The following is a 17,079-nucleotide window of genomic DNA, read 5'->3' as shown; positions in this document are numbered from 1 at the left end:
GTTCATTTGTAGAGTCTTGCCTAACACTCAGACAGCTGTCAGCCTTTATAAATGCTCCAGCAACAAAATGAAAAAAAAAAAAAAAGAAGAAAATAAATTAAGGTCTTTATGTTGTTCTAATGTGGACTGACATTTTCACAAATATGAAAGCTCAAGTTGGAAAAACTGAGCCAGATACAAGTAGGAGAAATTAGAACAAAAAAACAGGCAGAACACTTTTATTAAAGGTAACAATATTTTAACTATACAAGAGTTCTGTTCAACCATTATCATCTTAGACTGCTAAAATTAAGTTATGTTCCAAAACAAATTGCCCAATGTGAACAGGTGTTTGCTTGTTGCTTTAGTCTGTGCAATAATCAATATTATTTTGAATGATTTCTTTGTAAAGAGTCTTATGAATGTTAACGATTCATGATGAGCCTTGACAGGCACTGAATAACATTACAGAACATGTGGTTAGTAACATTTCAAAACTCTCTCTCACATGTGCATTTTTCCTGTTCTTAAGTTAGTCCCTTTGCCCCCCTCACAGTCTACACACCATAAGATGGGAACCCAGACTTTCATGCTTCAACAATATGGCACTGTCACAATGTGCTGCAGCTTGCCTGTAAGGCTCTCATTTCTGGCAATTGTTTTGTCAGATCACATCACCGAATACATGATCACTTTGACAGTAGCAAACTTTCAAACCTGCCTTTTAAACCCACCTGACATGAGCAAGCAGACATTGTCATATGCCACCTACTTAAACCCATTCTAATGTATAATGTGTTTACTTGCCTTGGCAAGGGTCTCGTTTTGTCTGTCATTCAATGCATTAGCTTATTTATATTGACTGGATGTAATACAGAAGACACGGAAGAAAATGCATATTTTCATTATTAAGGAATAGAAAGAAAAGAGTGTAGAACAGTGGATATAAACAGTAAACCGCAGAATAAAACAAGCTGAGAAAAATATATATGTATATATTTATATATATTTACTTTTTCCCATGTGATGCAGCTTTGCTTCATATTTCCTGTGGTTGACAGTAAATGTCTGATTTACTTCATCACAAACTGACAGCAATTCTGACCACTCATGAGCAATTCCTGACACAGCTGAGACACCTTCTTACTCCACCTTCACCCTACATCAAGCAACTAGTTTTGTAACTCGATAATAGGTCAAAAGGCCAGACACTAGATTGTCAGTTTTTGTCTCACTAATTTCATTGTAATTTGTTCACAACAATTACAGAATAACACTTAAACATTGAGCAGTTAATATTCATCTAATCCACTTAGTGCAACAAAGCTCAGAATCATACAGTCTGCAAGATTAAAACAGAAAGTTTTCATAGGAAAATATCATTTAGTATAATTAGTTCCTAAATAACCAGCTTTGCCTGTCTCTCTCAAATACCCACTAACCAAACTCTCACACTTCTCAGCAGCACTGAAGCTGTAAATGAACGTTTGAAATTCTGGCAAAAGAAACTCAGAATTTTCCACATGCAGACAGGCTGTCACTTTCTTTGTAAAGAGATCAAAGCACTGTTCTTGCTTTGCAATGTTTGTATAATTTCATTAATATATGTAAATAAAAATAATATCTCTCCAATATGCAAGATCATACATTTAATGATACTATTGCATTACCTATTTCCTCTGTTTGCTTGTCTTTATTATTTCTTATACTACACTCACAAAACCTCAAATCCGTTTAAGCGTTTTAGATGCAACGTGACCTTCTGACTTCATTTTTTGTTCTGCAGCTGGGTGGTCTGATGCCCCTTTTAGTTAAAATAGAATGCAGATGGTTGTATGGCACTATATACTTAACTCTGACCTGCAGTTTCATGATACCGACTTATTCTGAAGGTACTGAGTTGCATCATCTCACTCTTTTAACATGAGATTTCATTTGAGCATGCTACGATTGTACTCTGCCCCCTCCTTCCTTTTTTGTTTCTGTTTATTGTAGCTCATATGTAATTTAACATTTTTAATATCCAGCATGTTTCAGTAGTCATTCATCTTAAGACATAACTCAAGCACAACAGGCTGGTTCTCCCTCTCATTCTAAAATTTGCAATTCATTTTGCTAATTAAAAGATGAAAGGTAGCTTACAACTACATGGGTATGACAGTTCAAATGAGCCTGGCATGCCAAATACGTAGCTGCTTTAGAACATATGCTAGGTTATAAGGTTAATGGATGTATAAAGGTCAGAGGTGTGAAAGGCACTCCAGCCTTACTATTTATGGGCTTTGGCAACTGAAGCAAAACAAAAGGGGTGCTTTTTCTGGATGACAGTTAGATAATAAAAGGGTGGCTTAATTCCTTCCAAGCCAGAAGAAAAGCACAAATGGGGAGGTTGTGAACAATTAGGAACACCAGCTCTATAGCTCCCAGTCCCCATGTACAGCTACAGACTACAAGGGAACTGCCCATTAATGGTCAGTGTCTGTCCACTAGAGATAAACAGTCAGTCGTCATTTTGTGGAAATATTAATAAAATAATTTCACATTCAAGGCATTAATTTTCCCGTGGTTCCTAGAATTTTTAATTTCATGTTATTGTACGCAATATATTTTAACTCTCTGGTGAGGGTCAGCTGTCTACAGCTGCGTGACAACAGGCTGATAAGGAAGGGGACATAGGGTATGCATTCTTTGCAAAGCCTCATCCTTGGTTAAGAATTTGCTACTTCTGCTGATTTCAAAGGTTGTACCACAACCAGTTTTGATGTCCACAAACCTTGGTTGAAACGCACCTCAGACTTACTGGGAGAAGTTACTGAGGCTCTTGCCTTTGAATCTCCCTAATACTCATATGCATAATAAAATCCCTGCAGTCCTTTTTCACATTTGCTGCTATATCTTTCCTGAGGTCACTGCACATTGGTAGTGAAAAGAAAGGAGGGGTGATGAGAAGATAATCCTGTTTTTTACCTCTGTGATTTATTTAAGGTTTTATTTTTGTCACATAAAAAGCATTGTGTCATCCTCCTGGGTGTTTCTCCTTTAATTTCATAGGCCATTATGTGTACTACAATTTTCCTATCCTGGGAGCAAGGGAAACTGGATCTTCTGAGTTCCTAGCCACTGCCGACAGTAGCACCATAATTACATGATCACCTTTCCCACTTGGATCATTTTCAACTACTGAAGTAAACAACATCTTGCAGTTACAAATCAAGCACAGAATGTACACATACAGCAAAGCGAAAGGCATAAATTAATAAATAACCAAAGAGAAAGTTTGCAAAAAAAAAAAAAATGAGAGCGCAAGGAATCCTGCCTTGATACTTAGCATAAATGTCTAGATTTGCAAGCAGAATATCACAACATTTAAAAGCTTACAGATTTTAATGCAGACAAAAGGCAATAATGAAAGGTAATGATTTGACTTACTGCTATGGCTTGTAGTCTCTCCTTGTGTAATTCTGCCTCCGCCATCCTGAGGAAAGCAATTAAAAAAAAAATAGAATGCAGTCACCAAAAGAAATCAGGCACCACGAACATCAGAAAGCAAGTCCCTCTCCCCTGATGCAGTCAAACAATTTGAGCTAGTGTGTGTATATGTGTGTGCGTAAGAGAGAGAGTGTGTGTGTGTGAAGGCTAGCTCAGGGAAGGATCATTTTAGTCACTGGCTCAGTGGCGGTTTGCTTCCCCACTTGCAGCACTGACTGCATTTCATTGCTGTTAGTTAACAGGGGCTGCTGCTGTCACACAAACCATGTATGTGCACTAAAAGCAGCTGAGTAAAGAGACCACTTGCTTGGCTACATTTTTTTTCTTGCTTTGACGTTTTCAGTCTGCCTTTCTTGCTCCACCTATAGAGCGGCGGGAACACAGCAGAAGCTGCTCATCAGCAGCTAACGGCACCAAAGCTACAAACCAGGAGCTGCACATAACCTGGAAGGCAAGAGCTGCTGTGATGTGATATTTGTCCACAATCAAGAAACAGCAGGGGAGGGCTGATCAATCCTGAACAGTGCAATACGTACCAATCTACCTAGTTTCTGTAACAAAAGCTTTAATGCTATGAACCTATGAAACTAATGCAGATTGACACAGACAGGGTTTGTATAGATTGTATTCCATAACATAAATAGGTTGTCATCTTTTACTGAACATCAACTCATTTTCTGTTTTTTTTTTCTACTGACATAATTTCATTTCCTGAGGTTATTATTATTGTCTTTGTTTTATTTTTTAATTTTATTTAACTAGTAGAAGTACTGAGTAAGAATCATCATTTTTTAGTCTGTATTATCTTTAAACAATTGTGCAAAAAATGCAAATGAACAGAATGACACATTCCCAGGTACACAAAGTAAAATTCACAAGTACTTTATAAGTAAGTAACAAGAATACAGGAGACAGATTCAATGATGTAAGAATAAGTGCAACTGCAGTATGCATATTTGTTAAAAAAAATCTGAATTAACATTTACAGGTGTACCCTTTAGTTTAGATTCTAACTTTTGTTAATTCTGTTTCTTGTGCAATTCAGAATTTTGCAAAAAGTTTCGTACTGATTCTATATGCCATTAGCAATGTCTGAACACAATGAAAAATGAGATAATGTAACTCAACTTGTCACTGTCAGACATTCATGTTTATGCATGTTAGGTTTCAATCAATGTGTCATTTATATAGTACTATATGTTGTATTCCACACATACATCAGTCATGCAGTCATATTCACACCTCTTCTGGTACTTTCTTTAACTGTAGTATTTTCTACTGAAATAGTATAAAAACAATTTCAAAGCCTTCTGACTTTACCACATTTACCAGTAAGATTTTAATGTGTATATTCATTGTGTAGGCATATATAGTCACATGGTAACCTTCACTATAATGCAGTTGACATACTGTACTCCACAAGAGATATGAAAAGAACAATTTCCGAATCTTTAGTGTTCAAGATAGTGATATCTACACAATTATGTAGAAAAAAAAATTAAATCCCTTCTAACAACAGAATTTTGTGGGCCAATATATGCAGTGAAACAAGCCTCCCCACCTCTGATATGGAGGACTGTGATCCCTACATATCAGTTCTTCTAAGTTATAATAATCTTGTTGTTGCACAGCATGCAGAATGACAGTGATACAGCATTTCTTTTGTTTAAAATACTGTCACCATACTTGGCTTTGTGTGATCTTGGCATGGTAGTAATACAGTAGGAGAACAATGCTACCTATCTCAAGGAAAGTGGGTAGCTCCCCTGCTGGAAAGACGGTAACATTTAAAAGAGTGTTTTGTGGAATTTTTGATTTCTGATCACTGAACTGTCATTTTGATGGCATCAGAATTTATGTGCCAGACTTATTTTTCTTGACTAGTGATGATGCCACAGATATAATTTTGAGTATAACCCACGTCATAAGCATGCAGAGTTATTCATGAATATATGCAGGAGCTGACACCAGGAAAAAAGGTCTATATCAGAATAGTGAAGAGGCATTTAATCGAACGCCTCTTCGCCAACAGATAAACAGTGAATGCTCAGAACACCGATTTCTTTCCCTGGGAAAGAAATCGGTAGCACTAACAAACAAACGCACACACTTTCAAACATTACAATGTGGGGGGCTTTGACCCCCACACCCCCCAACGTGGGGACTGTGCCCCCCACACCCCCTAACTTAAGATAACACCTCCAAGATCGCACTACAGTGGGGGAAGGGGAAAACACACAGGGAAAGCCAAGTGATTTCTTTCCCAGGGAAAGAAATTGGTGTTCTGAGCATTCGCGCTTTAGTGCATTCGCTCTTTATGTATCAACGAAAAGGCGTTCGATTAAACGCCTCTTCACTATTCTGATATAGACCCAGGAAAAATACCGCCTGTCTTCTCTATCAGCAAACTGCAGTTAACTGCCCACCTGTAGCCCACTCCCTGCCCTTTTTATGCATTACATTGCCTCCTTAGATACTCAGTTTGAGCTTTCCTTGCATTATCCATGAGAAGATTACTCCAATTTTCTATAATGTTCTGCACAAAAAAAAGCTTCTTTGCATTCTGACTGGCAGAAAAAAAGGAGAAATGCCATGCTGAAGAAAACACAGGAATACAATGGCGATATATCTTCTATTAGACAAGGTGAGTGTACAATACAGTTACGCTGGCTTTCAAATTAACATGAATATGTGGTTAGGAAATGTAAATTATTGATGCTAGATGCAATGCTTTTAATACCCACTAGTGAAGACACAGGGAGAAAAAAGTGCATTATTCATGTTGCATTGGTAAAAACAGGCATTACAGATATCTCTTTTAGAAAAAAAAAATTGATTTGAATACCAGCTCAGATGCTTAAAAAGCTTAGAATACCAGCTCATATTCTTAGACCTATGACACAGATCAGTGAGAAGAAAAGAGACAGTATATCTGAGCTTTATAAGGCTCTTTAAACTGAGTGGTTATTGCAAGTTTTTGAAAATATAAAAATCTTCACCCTCACTGAATACTAGTCAGTGTTCCCTTACCTTCTTACAAAATGCTCCTGTTAATCTAAAAGCTTTAGTAGCTTATTTGCAAAAGGTATGACATCATCTCTGTGTTTCTCTGCATCTAGTCTGCGGTGTATCCCATTGACTACCACCTGACCACATCTCCTATCCCTTGTAATTTCCATCAGATTCAGTCTTCCTTCCATTCTAATTATTCCGTCAGTCCAGCTCATTCCTGCTATTTTTCTTCTACAGAGCACTACGCAAGTTATTTTTAACCTCACTTCATTCATTCATTCATCTATCTCTATATTTATTGCTTTAATTTGTTAACTGGAAATGTCTAACTGGATAGATCTCAGTGGAGCCCTTTAAAGAAATCTGGACAATAACATGCAATGATAATACAATACCATTTGCAAAGCTAACAATAAATGACAAGTCAGTAACTTGACTTGCCGACACTTTGGCATAAGTAACATGGACAAGGTTTTAACTCACTGAGTATACTCCAAAGGTATGCTCATCAGTCAGTGTTGTGTGCCATGAATCACTGCACACAGTTTCTGTTTGTCTGCCAGCAGAGATTCCAAATGTGTGACCATCAAGTTATTTTATATACATAAAAACAAGGTGTGGGGACACCCCCCCCCCTCAGCATAGGTGGGTGTAAATAGGTATTCACCTACATAAAACACTTTTTACAATTTCATATATATCTATATCTATTAGCCATTTTGGGTCAATTCTAAACTCCTTGATCTCTCTCTCTTAAAACCCTGCTGCCTCGTGGTTTTGGCGTTTTTCCAGGCTTGTTAGTTGTTGCTGAAGCATCTACCAAGGGGAGAAAATGCTGAGAGGAGAAAGGAGCCACTTTTGAGATTTTAAGTATTTTCTTCTGCTTTTTTGTTAAGAATTACTGCTTTGTCACCTACTTTTCGACATTTTCCAGCTTGCTAAAGTTTATATCTGTATTAGAAACAGTATTTAGAACACATCTAGAGCCTGTTTACTGCATTTTCTGTGATGCACTTAATTTAAAATCGTTTTTTTCTCTTAAAACTGCATTTCACCTGACTTTGGCCTAGCACTCAAGTGTGGGGTCATTTATTGCACTGTTGTGATTATTTTGCTACTTGTGCATCTCTGCTACCTTTAAACTAAAACAAAAAAGAAAAAAAAAAAATCTTGCTTTTTTCTCACTTTCTGAAATTTAAGAAAGTTCAGTTACAGATTTGCTGTTCTGAACTGTTTGTAAGTTTCTTGGAGGCCAGTGCTTGCTTGGACTAAAGGGAAGTCTCTGTGTTCACCAGTAGCAGTGGTTAACACTGAACAGCCTGCCTGTCCCTGTAGGAGTGGTTACTGCCTAGAAACTGTAGTTTTATTGGCCATTTTGGGTCAATTCTAAACTCCTTGATCTCTATCTCTTAAAACCCTGCAACCCTCTTTTAGCGTGGTCTTGCACACAGAGCAGCGTCGGGCAGCGCCGCTTAAACAAGCTTAAACTATTCCCAGCCCCACAAGGTCTACTCTTCACTTTTTCCCTTAGAACTGCTCTAAATCTCAAATTAAGCACTCTATTCTCATTTTAAAGCCCTGCGCTTGCTTGTATAAGTAATCTCATAGGTAAACACAAACTAAAGCACTACATTCTCTTATACTCCTTCAAAGCGCTTGCTCCCTATTGGTTCTTTCTGATCAGTCAGTAAGTAGTTCCCTATATTATTCAGGCATGTCCAAAGGTCAGTTTCGAGTTTACTCTCCAGTCCAGCTGGTGAATCTAGGAATCTTGAGGCAATGTTACAACTGCCTTATGTATACAGACCACCCTCTCCTCCTCCCAACAAGCTCAAATATATGTGAGAGATGCAACTATATAGCCAAACTGGAGGCTAAGCTCTCTCAACCCAGTACTGGCACAGCCTGTCAAGAGGAGAAGGTAACCACACACACCACAAATCCAGTCTCACATAGACCTATTGCATCAACAAACCAAACACATAAGCACATAAAAACATACTCGGAGGCTCTAAATAAAAATCTGCCTAAGCAGCAGAGACCTCCAAAGCAGACATCCAAGCAACACCTACCACGAAACAATATCCACGTAGCACATAGTTTACAAAGTCAGTGTGCCACACAGTCACAGCCCTTAAGGCTAAACAACACACCTAATACACTTGTAATAGGTGACTCTATTGTCCGACACACTGACGTCCCACTCACCAGGCTGAACAAGGAGAAGGTCACTGTAAGCTGCCTGTCGGGTGCCAGGATCCGCCACATAACACAAGCACTCGGGTCACACCAAAGCAAGTACAAGTATGACTCCGTCATTGTCCATGCTGGTGTGAATGACCTGAGACGTACCTCCATGGACTACATGAAAAAAGACATACAGGAGCTCTTTGATCATGTAGCCCAGGCCGGTATAACCCTGACCTTGAGTAGCATCTTACTCTCACCAAGAATGATGCCACAGTATAAAGACAAAATTATCAATTTTAACAATTGGCTAAAGTATTGGTGTCATTCAAAGGGGATCCAGTGTCTGTCAGCCTGGGATGACATGCTCGACAAGCCACATTGCTTCACTAGGGACGGCTTGCACCTGTCACCCCTGGGTTTTCGAATACTGGCTAAGGCTCTTGCCTCCCCCATAGTGCCTTTTTTAGGCAAGGCTCAAAAGACAAACCCACCCCCATAGACAACACAAAGAAAAAAAAACTAAGGGTAATGCTGCTCAATGCCAGAAGTCTAAACCTCAAGATGCACATACTCGAGACTCTCCTCAGTATGGAGAATATCGATTTCTGTGCAGTAACAGAAACCTGGTTCAAGGCTACCGAGAGCACCCAAGCACTACCAGGCTATACTTCATACCATGCTTTCCAGCCCCAAAACTCGGACCGAACCACAAAAGGAGGGGGAGTATCCATGTTTATCAAAGATACCCACACCTCCAGGCTAGTGGCACTGCACAAAACTTCGGAGACCATCCATGTGCAACTAACAGTGGGCAAAACTGCCTTTCAGTTTGTAGCCTGCTACAGACCACCCTCCCAAACACAGGAACCTCACTCGGCTTTCCTGAGAACACTGGAATATGAAGGTCTCTCCATACACTATTATATTGGGTGACTTCAACTACCCAAACATCGATTGGGAAAGCTACTCAAGCCCAAATACCCTCGCCCAACGGTTCCTAGAATTTATAAAGTCAAATGCTATGGAACAACTGGTCACCACTCCCACAAGAGGGGAAAACATACTGGATCTGGTCATCACCAACATGGGGTCTCTGTGTTCCACACCAGAGTTATACCCCTCATTGGTAAGAATAGACCATAAACAAATCTCACTGGACATCCATATTCCATCCTCACACCTAGCCAAGGAAACCATGGTGAAGAACTTCTCAAAAGCAAACTTCACACTTCTCAAAACTGAGGTGGAATCCTTCAAAGCCCCCGGGCCAGTGGACAATACGGCCCAAAATGCAGAATCCTTTACAAAAGCATTCTATGGACATCTACAGGAATGCATGGAGCATGCTATCCCAAATAAAACCAAGACTCACTCCTCCAAAGGCAGGAGACCTGTCTGGTGGACCCCTGCCACAAATAAACTATACAACAGAAGGAGAAAGCTACTACATGACAGAGCAAAATCCCAAAAAGGGAAGGTGTCACTGATCAGTACTAGCAAGAAACTATGATCCCTCATAAAATCTTCTAAGACCAGCTTTGAAAGAAAAATTGCATAAGACACTAAAGATAATCACAAGGCCTTCTTTAGTTATGTCAGAAACCTGGGAGGCAACTCCCAGATATGCTCTGAGTTAGTGCAAAATGACAAAAAATTCACTGAACCCACAGACATTGCCAACATCCGGGCAGAAAGGTTCAGTGCAAACTCCCCCCCCCCTTCCCCCCCAAAAGAGCAAATGTCTATCCCAACAGAGTGTAGCCTTCCTGAGATCACAGATGCACAGGTGAGAGCTGCCCTCTCCAAAGCAAAAAACACAGCATCAATGGGACCAGATGGTGTCCCGGGCTGCGTCTTACACGAGCTCCAAGAAGAACTAAACCCTCATATAAAGTCACTGTTCAATCTCAGCCTTACTACAGGATATGTTCCCAAGGAATGGCGTACAGCAACAGTGGTCCCACTCCACAAAGGTGGTGCCACAACAGACCCCAGAAACTATCGCCCTATAAGCATGACTAGCCTGGTCTGCAAAGCTATGGAACGTATCATCATGGAAATCATAAACAAAGACATTGGGAACCTCCAGACACTGGATCCTACCCAATTCGGCTTCGGTAAGGGCAGATCTTGCCTCTTGAACCTGGTCGACTTCTTTGAAACAGTTACCAAAGCCATAGATGAAGGGAAGGTAGTCCACACAGCCTACCTGGACCTCGCAAAGGCTTTTGACACAATACCCCATTTGGGCATCATAAATAAGCTCACCAGCTTAAATATCAACCCCTATGTCACAAGATGGGTTGCAAACTGGCTCAGGGATAGAACCCACATGGTCAGAATAGCAGGTGCCATGTCAGACTGTAAACCAGTTACAAGTGGTGTCCCACAAGGCTCAGTCCTGGGACCTCTCTTGTTCGGTATATATTTCTCCGAGGTGCAGGCTAAAATGGGTGGACTATGGCTGACCAAGTTCGCAGATGACTGCAAACTGGGTGCTATAATCGACTCTCTGGCTGACACAAGCATCCTCCAAAAGGGTCTCACAGAGACGGATAACTGGTGCCAGAGCCATGGCCTAAAGCTAAATGCCAAAAAGTGCATAGTCATCCCCTTTGGAAAAAACAAAGTGCCCACAAATTACCACATAGGAGGTAATCCATTAAGTATGGAAGAATTAATTAGGGACTTGGGGAGCCAAGTAGATAGCAATCTCTCCTTTGACAATCACGTTGCCAAAGTGGTTAGAAAGACCTTCTATATAGCCCACCTTATCATGAAAGGGTTCACATCTAGATCAAGAGAGGTCATTGTGCCCCTCTACTCATCACTTATCAGGCCCATAATTGAGTACAATGCCCCGTTTGGGATGTACCTTACCCGACACCTTCAGCAACTGGAAAGACCCCAAAAGTATCTCACCAAGAGGATCAAGGGGCTCAAACAGATGCCCTATGCAGTTCGGCTAAAGAAACTCCAGTTCTACTCAGTTGCGTACCGCCTACTCAGAGGCGATCTGTGTCTGACGTATAAAGCCATGTCCAACCCAGAATTAATGGACATGCTTCACGTCAGGAAATCTAAATCCCTTAGAGCTACACGCTCCAGGGACCTGAACCTCAGCACAGAAATAAATAGGACATGCTGGAGGGACAGATTCATATCCCAGAGGCTCCCCTCACTCTGGAACAAAATCCCAATCCATGTCAGGCAGAGCCCCTCACTGACCTTCTTCAAGAGAAATCTTGACGAATGGATGGGAGATCGTAAGTTTACCCCTGGGATATCTTCTGTGTCACTGCTTGACAGAGGTACAGTAAACAAACCTTAAAAGGGCTGCCTTCTGTGACCTACTATACAGAGACACAGTCAACTAATCTAAAAGAGTGGCGAAAGCCAAACATACTCTGGCTAGGCTTATAAATGCCCTAGGGCAGATAGCCTAGTATCAACCTATGAACCTATGAACCTATATATCTATAGAGATAAATAGATATATTTATATACACAGATATGTGTATGCTTAAAGAGCTGACCTGTTAGTTTTTTTTAAGCTTTGACCAAATTAGTCTTAATGAATTATAATGTAACCCAGTGTATCCCACAATTACTTATTACAAAGGTGAAGTGAACAGATACAAAATTAGAAACTGAGATTAAGCACACTATTTAATATGGTAAGTCTGCAATTTAGAACTTTAAAAATACAGTGAGATATCTCAATATGTATTTATTTATTTTATTTTACATTTGTTTAGGGTGAAAGTCAACTGGGCATTAAACCCCTTTTCAGCAGAGATCCAGGGTGAAAAACTCCAACATTAAAACACAATGTCATAAAATTTCAACAATAGTGCAGTTAGAGAAGCACCAAAGTGCAGAGCAAAGAAAAATGTAAGTACAGTACAATGCTTGTATATTACACTTGTGCAAGGACTAGGGCGAATGTTTACATTACCCATGCATCCGTACAATGTTCTAGACTTAGTGATGAAGTAATTAAAGAATGATGAGAGGTAACAGAGGTTTAAGCAGAGAGACAGCACGAACTGCACTTGGTAAAAAGTACAGATTATGTTGGACTGCAATTTGTCAAGCAGTTTGGGAGACATAACTGAGAGGCATAAGAATGGGTAGATGAGATGAGTGAAGTATGAATATGCTAGAGATGAAAAGGGGAAAACGGGGAATTACTGGGAGAAGCAGAGTGATAATTGCTCATATGATGCCCGATTACATATTAAGGATGTTAAGAAGAGCTCCCTTAGTTTAGTGTCGAAAGCTTTTTGGTTTTTCAAGTTGTTTGAGAGTAGATGCGAGGGCATTCTAGAAGATGGGAACACAGAGTATAGCAATATTCTTGCTATGGAAATGGGTTTGTTGATGATGGGCATGAATTTGTCTTTGTAGTGGAAAGTTCTGTTTGGATGGTGTACTCATCTCACAGGTGAGTTATAGTACAGATGAAATTTGAGAATGAAGAATGGAAATGAGGTTAAATTAGACCTAAAATGGTTGGAGACCTTATGTGATCAAGGTAGTGCTACAGGCATCACATTACAGGTAGCCTTTTTGCAAGGATTTAAAAGAGTTCCTTTTACTGATATAACTTTGGTTTACAGGTAAATACTAGAGCATCACTCTGCAAGCTATTACAAGCTTAACCAAATAACCAGAGGTCAGAATTAAACCCTGCACCTTGTATCTCTAAAGTAAAGATGGTAAACATTATGCCACCCTCCTTCAGCATTATACAGGATTTTCCTCCAAAGTTTGCCAGGAGTAATAGGGAAATCTAAAGAACTTAACCTATTTTTTGTCTTTGAAATTTCAACTAATCTATCTACAAATAACTTAAGTTCACAAAGAGGCTTGGCACCAACCAATAGTTGTAGATGAGAATGGGTAATCAGAGGATCAAAACATAGTGTATTCCAGATAGATAGCAAATGAACTTTAACCACTGACTATTCTACAGTTACAGACAGTTATAGATTCTGCCATAGTGGCCAGCAGTCAGGGCCAGCCTTAGTAATCACCAGGCCTAATCTGGGCTATTTTTGGTTGGGCCCCTCAGCTGACCACCCCCATCTACCATCCTAACACTTGTTCCACTTTTCGGTTTCATGGACATGACTATTTCAGATTAGGGATCAGAAATATATTCTGTTATAGGTACTTTTCCATTAAACCCCTACCACTTTGTGCTGCTGTATTTTGGTGGTATTTCGTCACCAGTTTGGATTGCCTTCTTTCCTAAAGCACTGACAAAGATGATATAAAAAGAAATACACAAAGAAGGTATTCATCTGTATTAGTACCATGTAGAGTGATACAGTACATCGTGTGTGACCTTGAATCAATGTTGCTTTTATTATAACATTGCATTAATGTCCCAAAGAAATTTGTGTGAATTTGTTCTGCGATGCTACTGGGAGATAAAGCACCATCCTGATACTAGCATTGATTGGACTACGGTGAATACAACTGATGTAGTCTTCATATATGCATACAAGCAATCTATTGTGAACCCAGTGAATTATGTTACTGATGGCTCATGCTAACTGTATTTTTTGTGTTTTGACAGCTAATTATTTATTCAGTAGATTAGACGTTACACGTTGGGTTTTTATGTTAAGAGTTGTATGTGAAGGTGTTTATGTAATGCATACAGTGTCTTGGACGCATAGATGTGTTCCTGCAAAGTTAGTTGCACTTAGTGAATAATTCACGTTTTGACCACCTGTCATCGTAGCAGAGGCATATTCATAAAACATAACATCCGACTATGTATTGTAAGTTTTTTTTTTGTCACTAGGCACTTTAAGGAGTCTGTGTTGCCATCACTTTGGTGGTTTCTGTTGCTTATGAGTTTTTTTTATGCAGGTAGAACCAATCTTTTTTTACAAAATTAGGGGCTGAGAGAACTTGTATTGGAGATATTGGCATCAGTACAGCTATGTGCCTTGTGCATTTGGCATTTGAAGTGCTTTACAAGAACTTTACATTTATTACATGTATTGAAGTGTCCCTCTCCACATTAATAAAGTGGAGAACACTGCTAGGAACCAGAAAAATGCGAGTGCATATGTACTGCAATGTTGTCATGTGAAGAAATGGTTGGAATATGTCTGTGTATTGATTTCGAAGAGTTAAAGATTGTATTTTCTGTCCCCCCCCCCTCATTTTTCAGCCCCCAAAAAGATGTGTGAGAAGGGGAATCCTTTTGTTCCTGATGTGGAGTTAGAAATAATTGTTATGGGCTTGTACATGCTTTGACATTAAGTGAGTGAGTGCAAATATTTGCCCATGAGTTCTTTAATGGTGGGGTAGAATTGCTTATAACTTTCACTAGGCCAATAACTGATTTCTGTACGGAGATAATTTATCTTCCAGGTTCTAAACACAATACCGCCAAAACACAGCAGCGTGAAGTTGTAGGGGTTTAACGGAAAAGTACCCTATTATATTGCATTAAAAATAAAACAATATGTGTAATGGCTTTTATTTTGCCATTAAGACATGTTAATGCTTATGTATATTACTAACTTCCTAGATTGCCTCAGATCTAACATCTACTGTAGGTTTTCTCTGGGACTACTTAACTTAATCTGTCACACTATAAGGGGCCTATATGATGGGCCACTGGGGGCCCTGTGTCTACATGATGGTTCACTACGTGGGTGTACCCTGTCTCACCAGTAAACATGTCCGCAAAGTTCTCCCTGCACCTAGGTAAGAGATAACAGCACACTTCTCCCTTGTTTCCTTCTCAACATTTCTTATTTTTTTCTCTTTTTTCATCTCATATCTTTCCTTTCCTTTCTTCCCCATATTTGAATCTTGCCTTACTTTCCTTCACATCCCATTCCCAGCAACAATACATACGGTAAATACATTGCTTTATGTATATTATGTTTATCACAGAAACATAATACTATATAATGTTAAAAAATACAGATTTTTCTCTTGCCTATTTTAGTAACTGCATTTGTGTATCACATCTACTTATGATAGTGTTCACTTATGTTACATATTATCCTAACACTTCTCTGTATGCTTGTTCTCACATTATCACTGTTGTAGTGATAATTATTAAAGCTTATGCTTTCTTTGGTTGTTTTTTTTTGCCATGCGGAGCCTGAAATGGATCAGTGCTTTAACTTGATTAGCAAACTTTGAAGAAATAAGTAAAAAAAAAAAAAAATATATATATATATATATATATAGATAGATAGATATATCCATATATGGGAGCACTACAGAATCCAAAAAGCTCAAAATCCTGAAGACCAAAATACTGAGACCAAAATTCTGAAAGTTCAAAATACTGAAAACTCAAAATCCTGAAAACACACAGAATACCAACACTCACTATACTCCAGCACAAGTGCATACAGAAACATATTACCCTTCAACTATATGCAGGGGGGCAAGCCTCCCAGCACCCCGCACACCCCCTGCTACTTAAATATATCAACTCCGAGACTGCACTTCACTAAACTAAGTGCAATCTTGGAGTTGATATATTTAAGTAGCAGGGGGTGTGGGGTGGTGCAGGGGGGCTTGCCCCCTTACTTATACTTGGAGAACAGTAATATAGTTTGTGTTTTATTTGTTTCTGTATGCACTTGTGCTGGAGTATAGTGAGTGTTGGTATCCTGTCTTTTCAGGATTTTGAGTTTTCAGTATTTTGAACTTTCAGGATTTTGGTCTCAGGATTTTGGCCTTCAGGATTTTGGGCTTTCAGGATTGTGTAGCGCTTGTATATATATATATATATATATATATATATATATATATATATATATATATATATACATGCACACACACACACACACACACACACACACACACACACACACACACACACACACACACACATATATATATATATATATATATATCTATATATACATGCATCGACTTTACATGATCGACATTTCACAAAGCCGAAGACCATATGGCCGAGACCACGAGACCATATGATCGACTTTTGAAATGTCGATCATGTAAAAAAAAAAAAAAGAAAAAAGACAACAATAACTTACCAAAACATTGCTAGCAGGGGGGCAAAGCGCCCCTTCTCCCCCCTGTGGGGGCTACAGCCACCACACCCCCCAAACCAATATATACCAACTCCGAGATTGCACTAAATTGCAGAAGATGGAAAACTTTCCATTCTGCACTGTCCAGAGATGCCCGTTCTGCATAGTCAACATTTCAAAAGTCAATCATATGGTCTCGCCCATAAAGTCTTCGGCTTTCTGAAATGGCGATCATGAGACGGGGACCCATATATATATATATATATATATATATATATATATATATATATATATATATATATATATATATATATATATATTATATATATATATATATATATATATATATATATATATGGGA

The 17,079-nt window shown here is 39.1% G+C and overlaps 1 protein-coding gene across 3 annotated transcripts in view; it reads right to left on the bottom strand.

Annotated features, from left to right (window-relative positions):
- Positions 1 to 3,882, bottom strand: part of LOC122793190 (paralemmin-2-like) — a 1,494,700-nt gene extending 1,490,818 nt beyond the window's left edge. For 2 of the 3 annotated variants that reach the window (XM_044061016.1, XM_044061018.1), the window contains exon 1: positions 3,409 to 3,882. In XM_044061016.1, the coding sequence (XP_043916951.1) occupies positions 3,409 to 3,453 (45 nt within the window). In that variant the 5' untranslated portion in view covers positions 3,454 to 3,882. The remainder of the gene's footprint in view (positions 1 to 3,408) is intronic. The other variant, XM_044061019.1, reaches the window with a different exon arrangement.
- Positions 3,883 to 17,079: the final 13,197 nt, after the last annotated feature.

This window comes from Protopterus annectens, chromosome 2.part0 (assembly GCF_019279795.1).
Source record: "Protopterus annectens isolate FY-2018-M chromosome 2.part0, PAN1.0, whole genome shotgun sequence".
Classification (NCBI taxonomy): Eukaryota; Metazoa; Chordata; order Ceratodontiformes; family Protopteridae; genus Protopterus; species Protopterus annectens.
The sequence above is the reverse complement of the archived record's forward strand: the minus strand, read 5'-3'. Positions and strand labels throughout refer to the sequence as shown.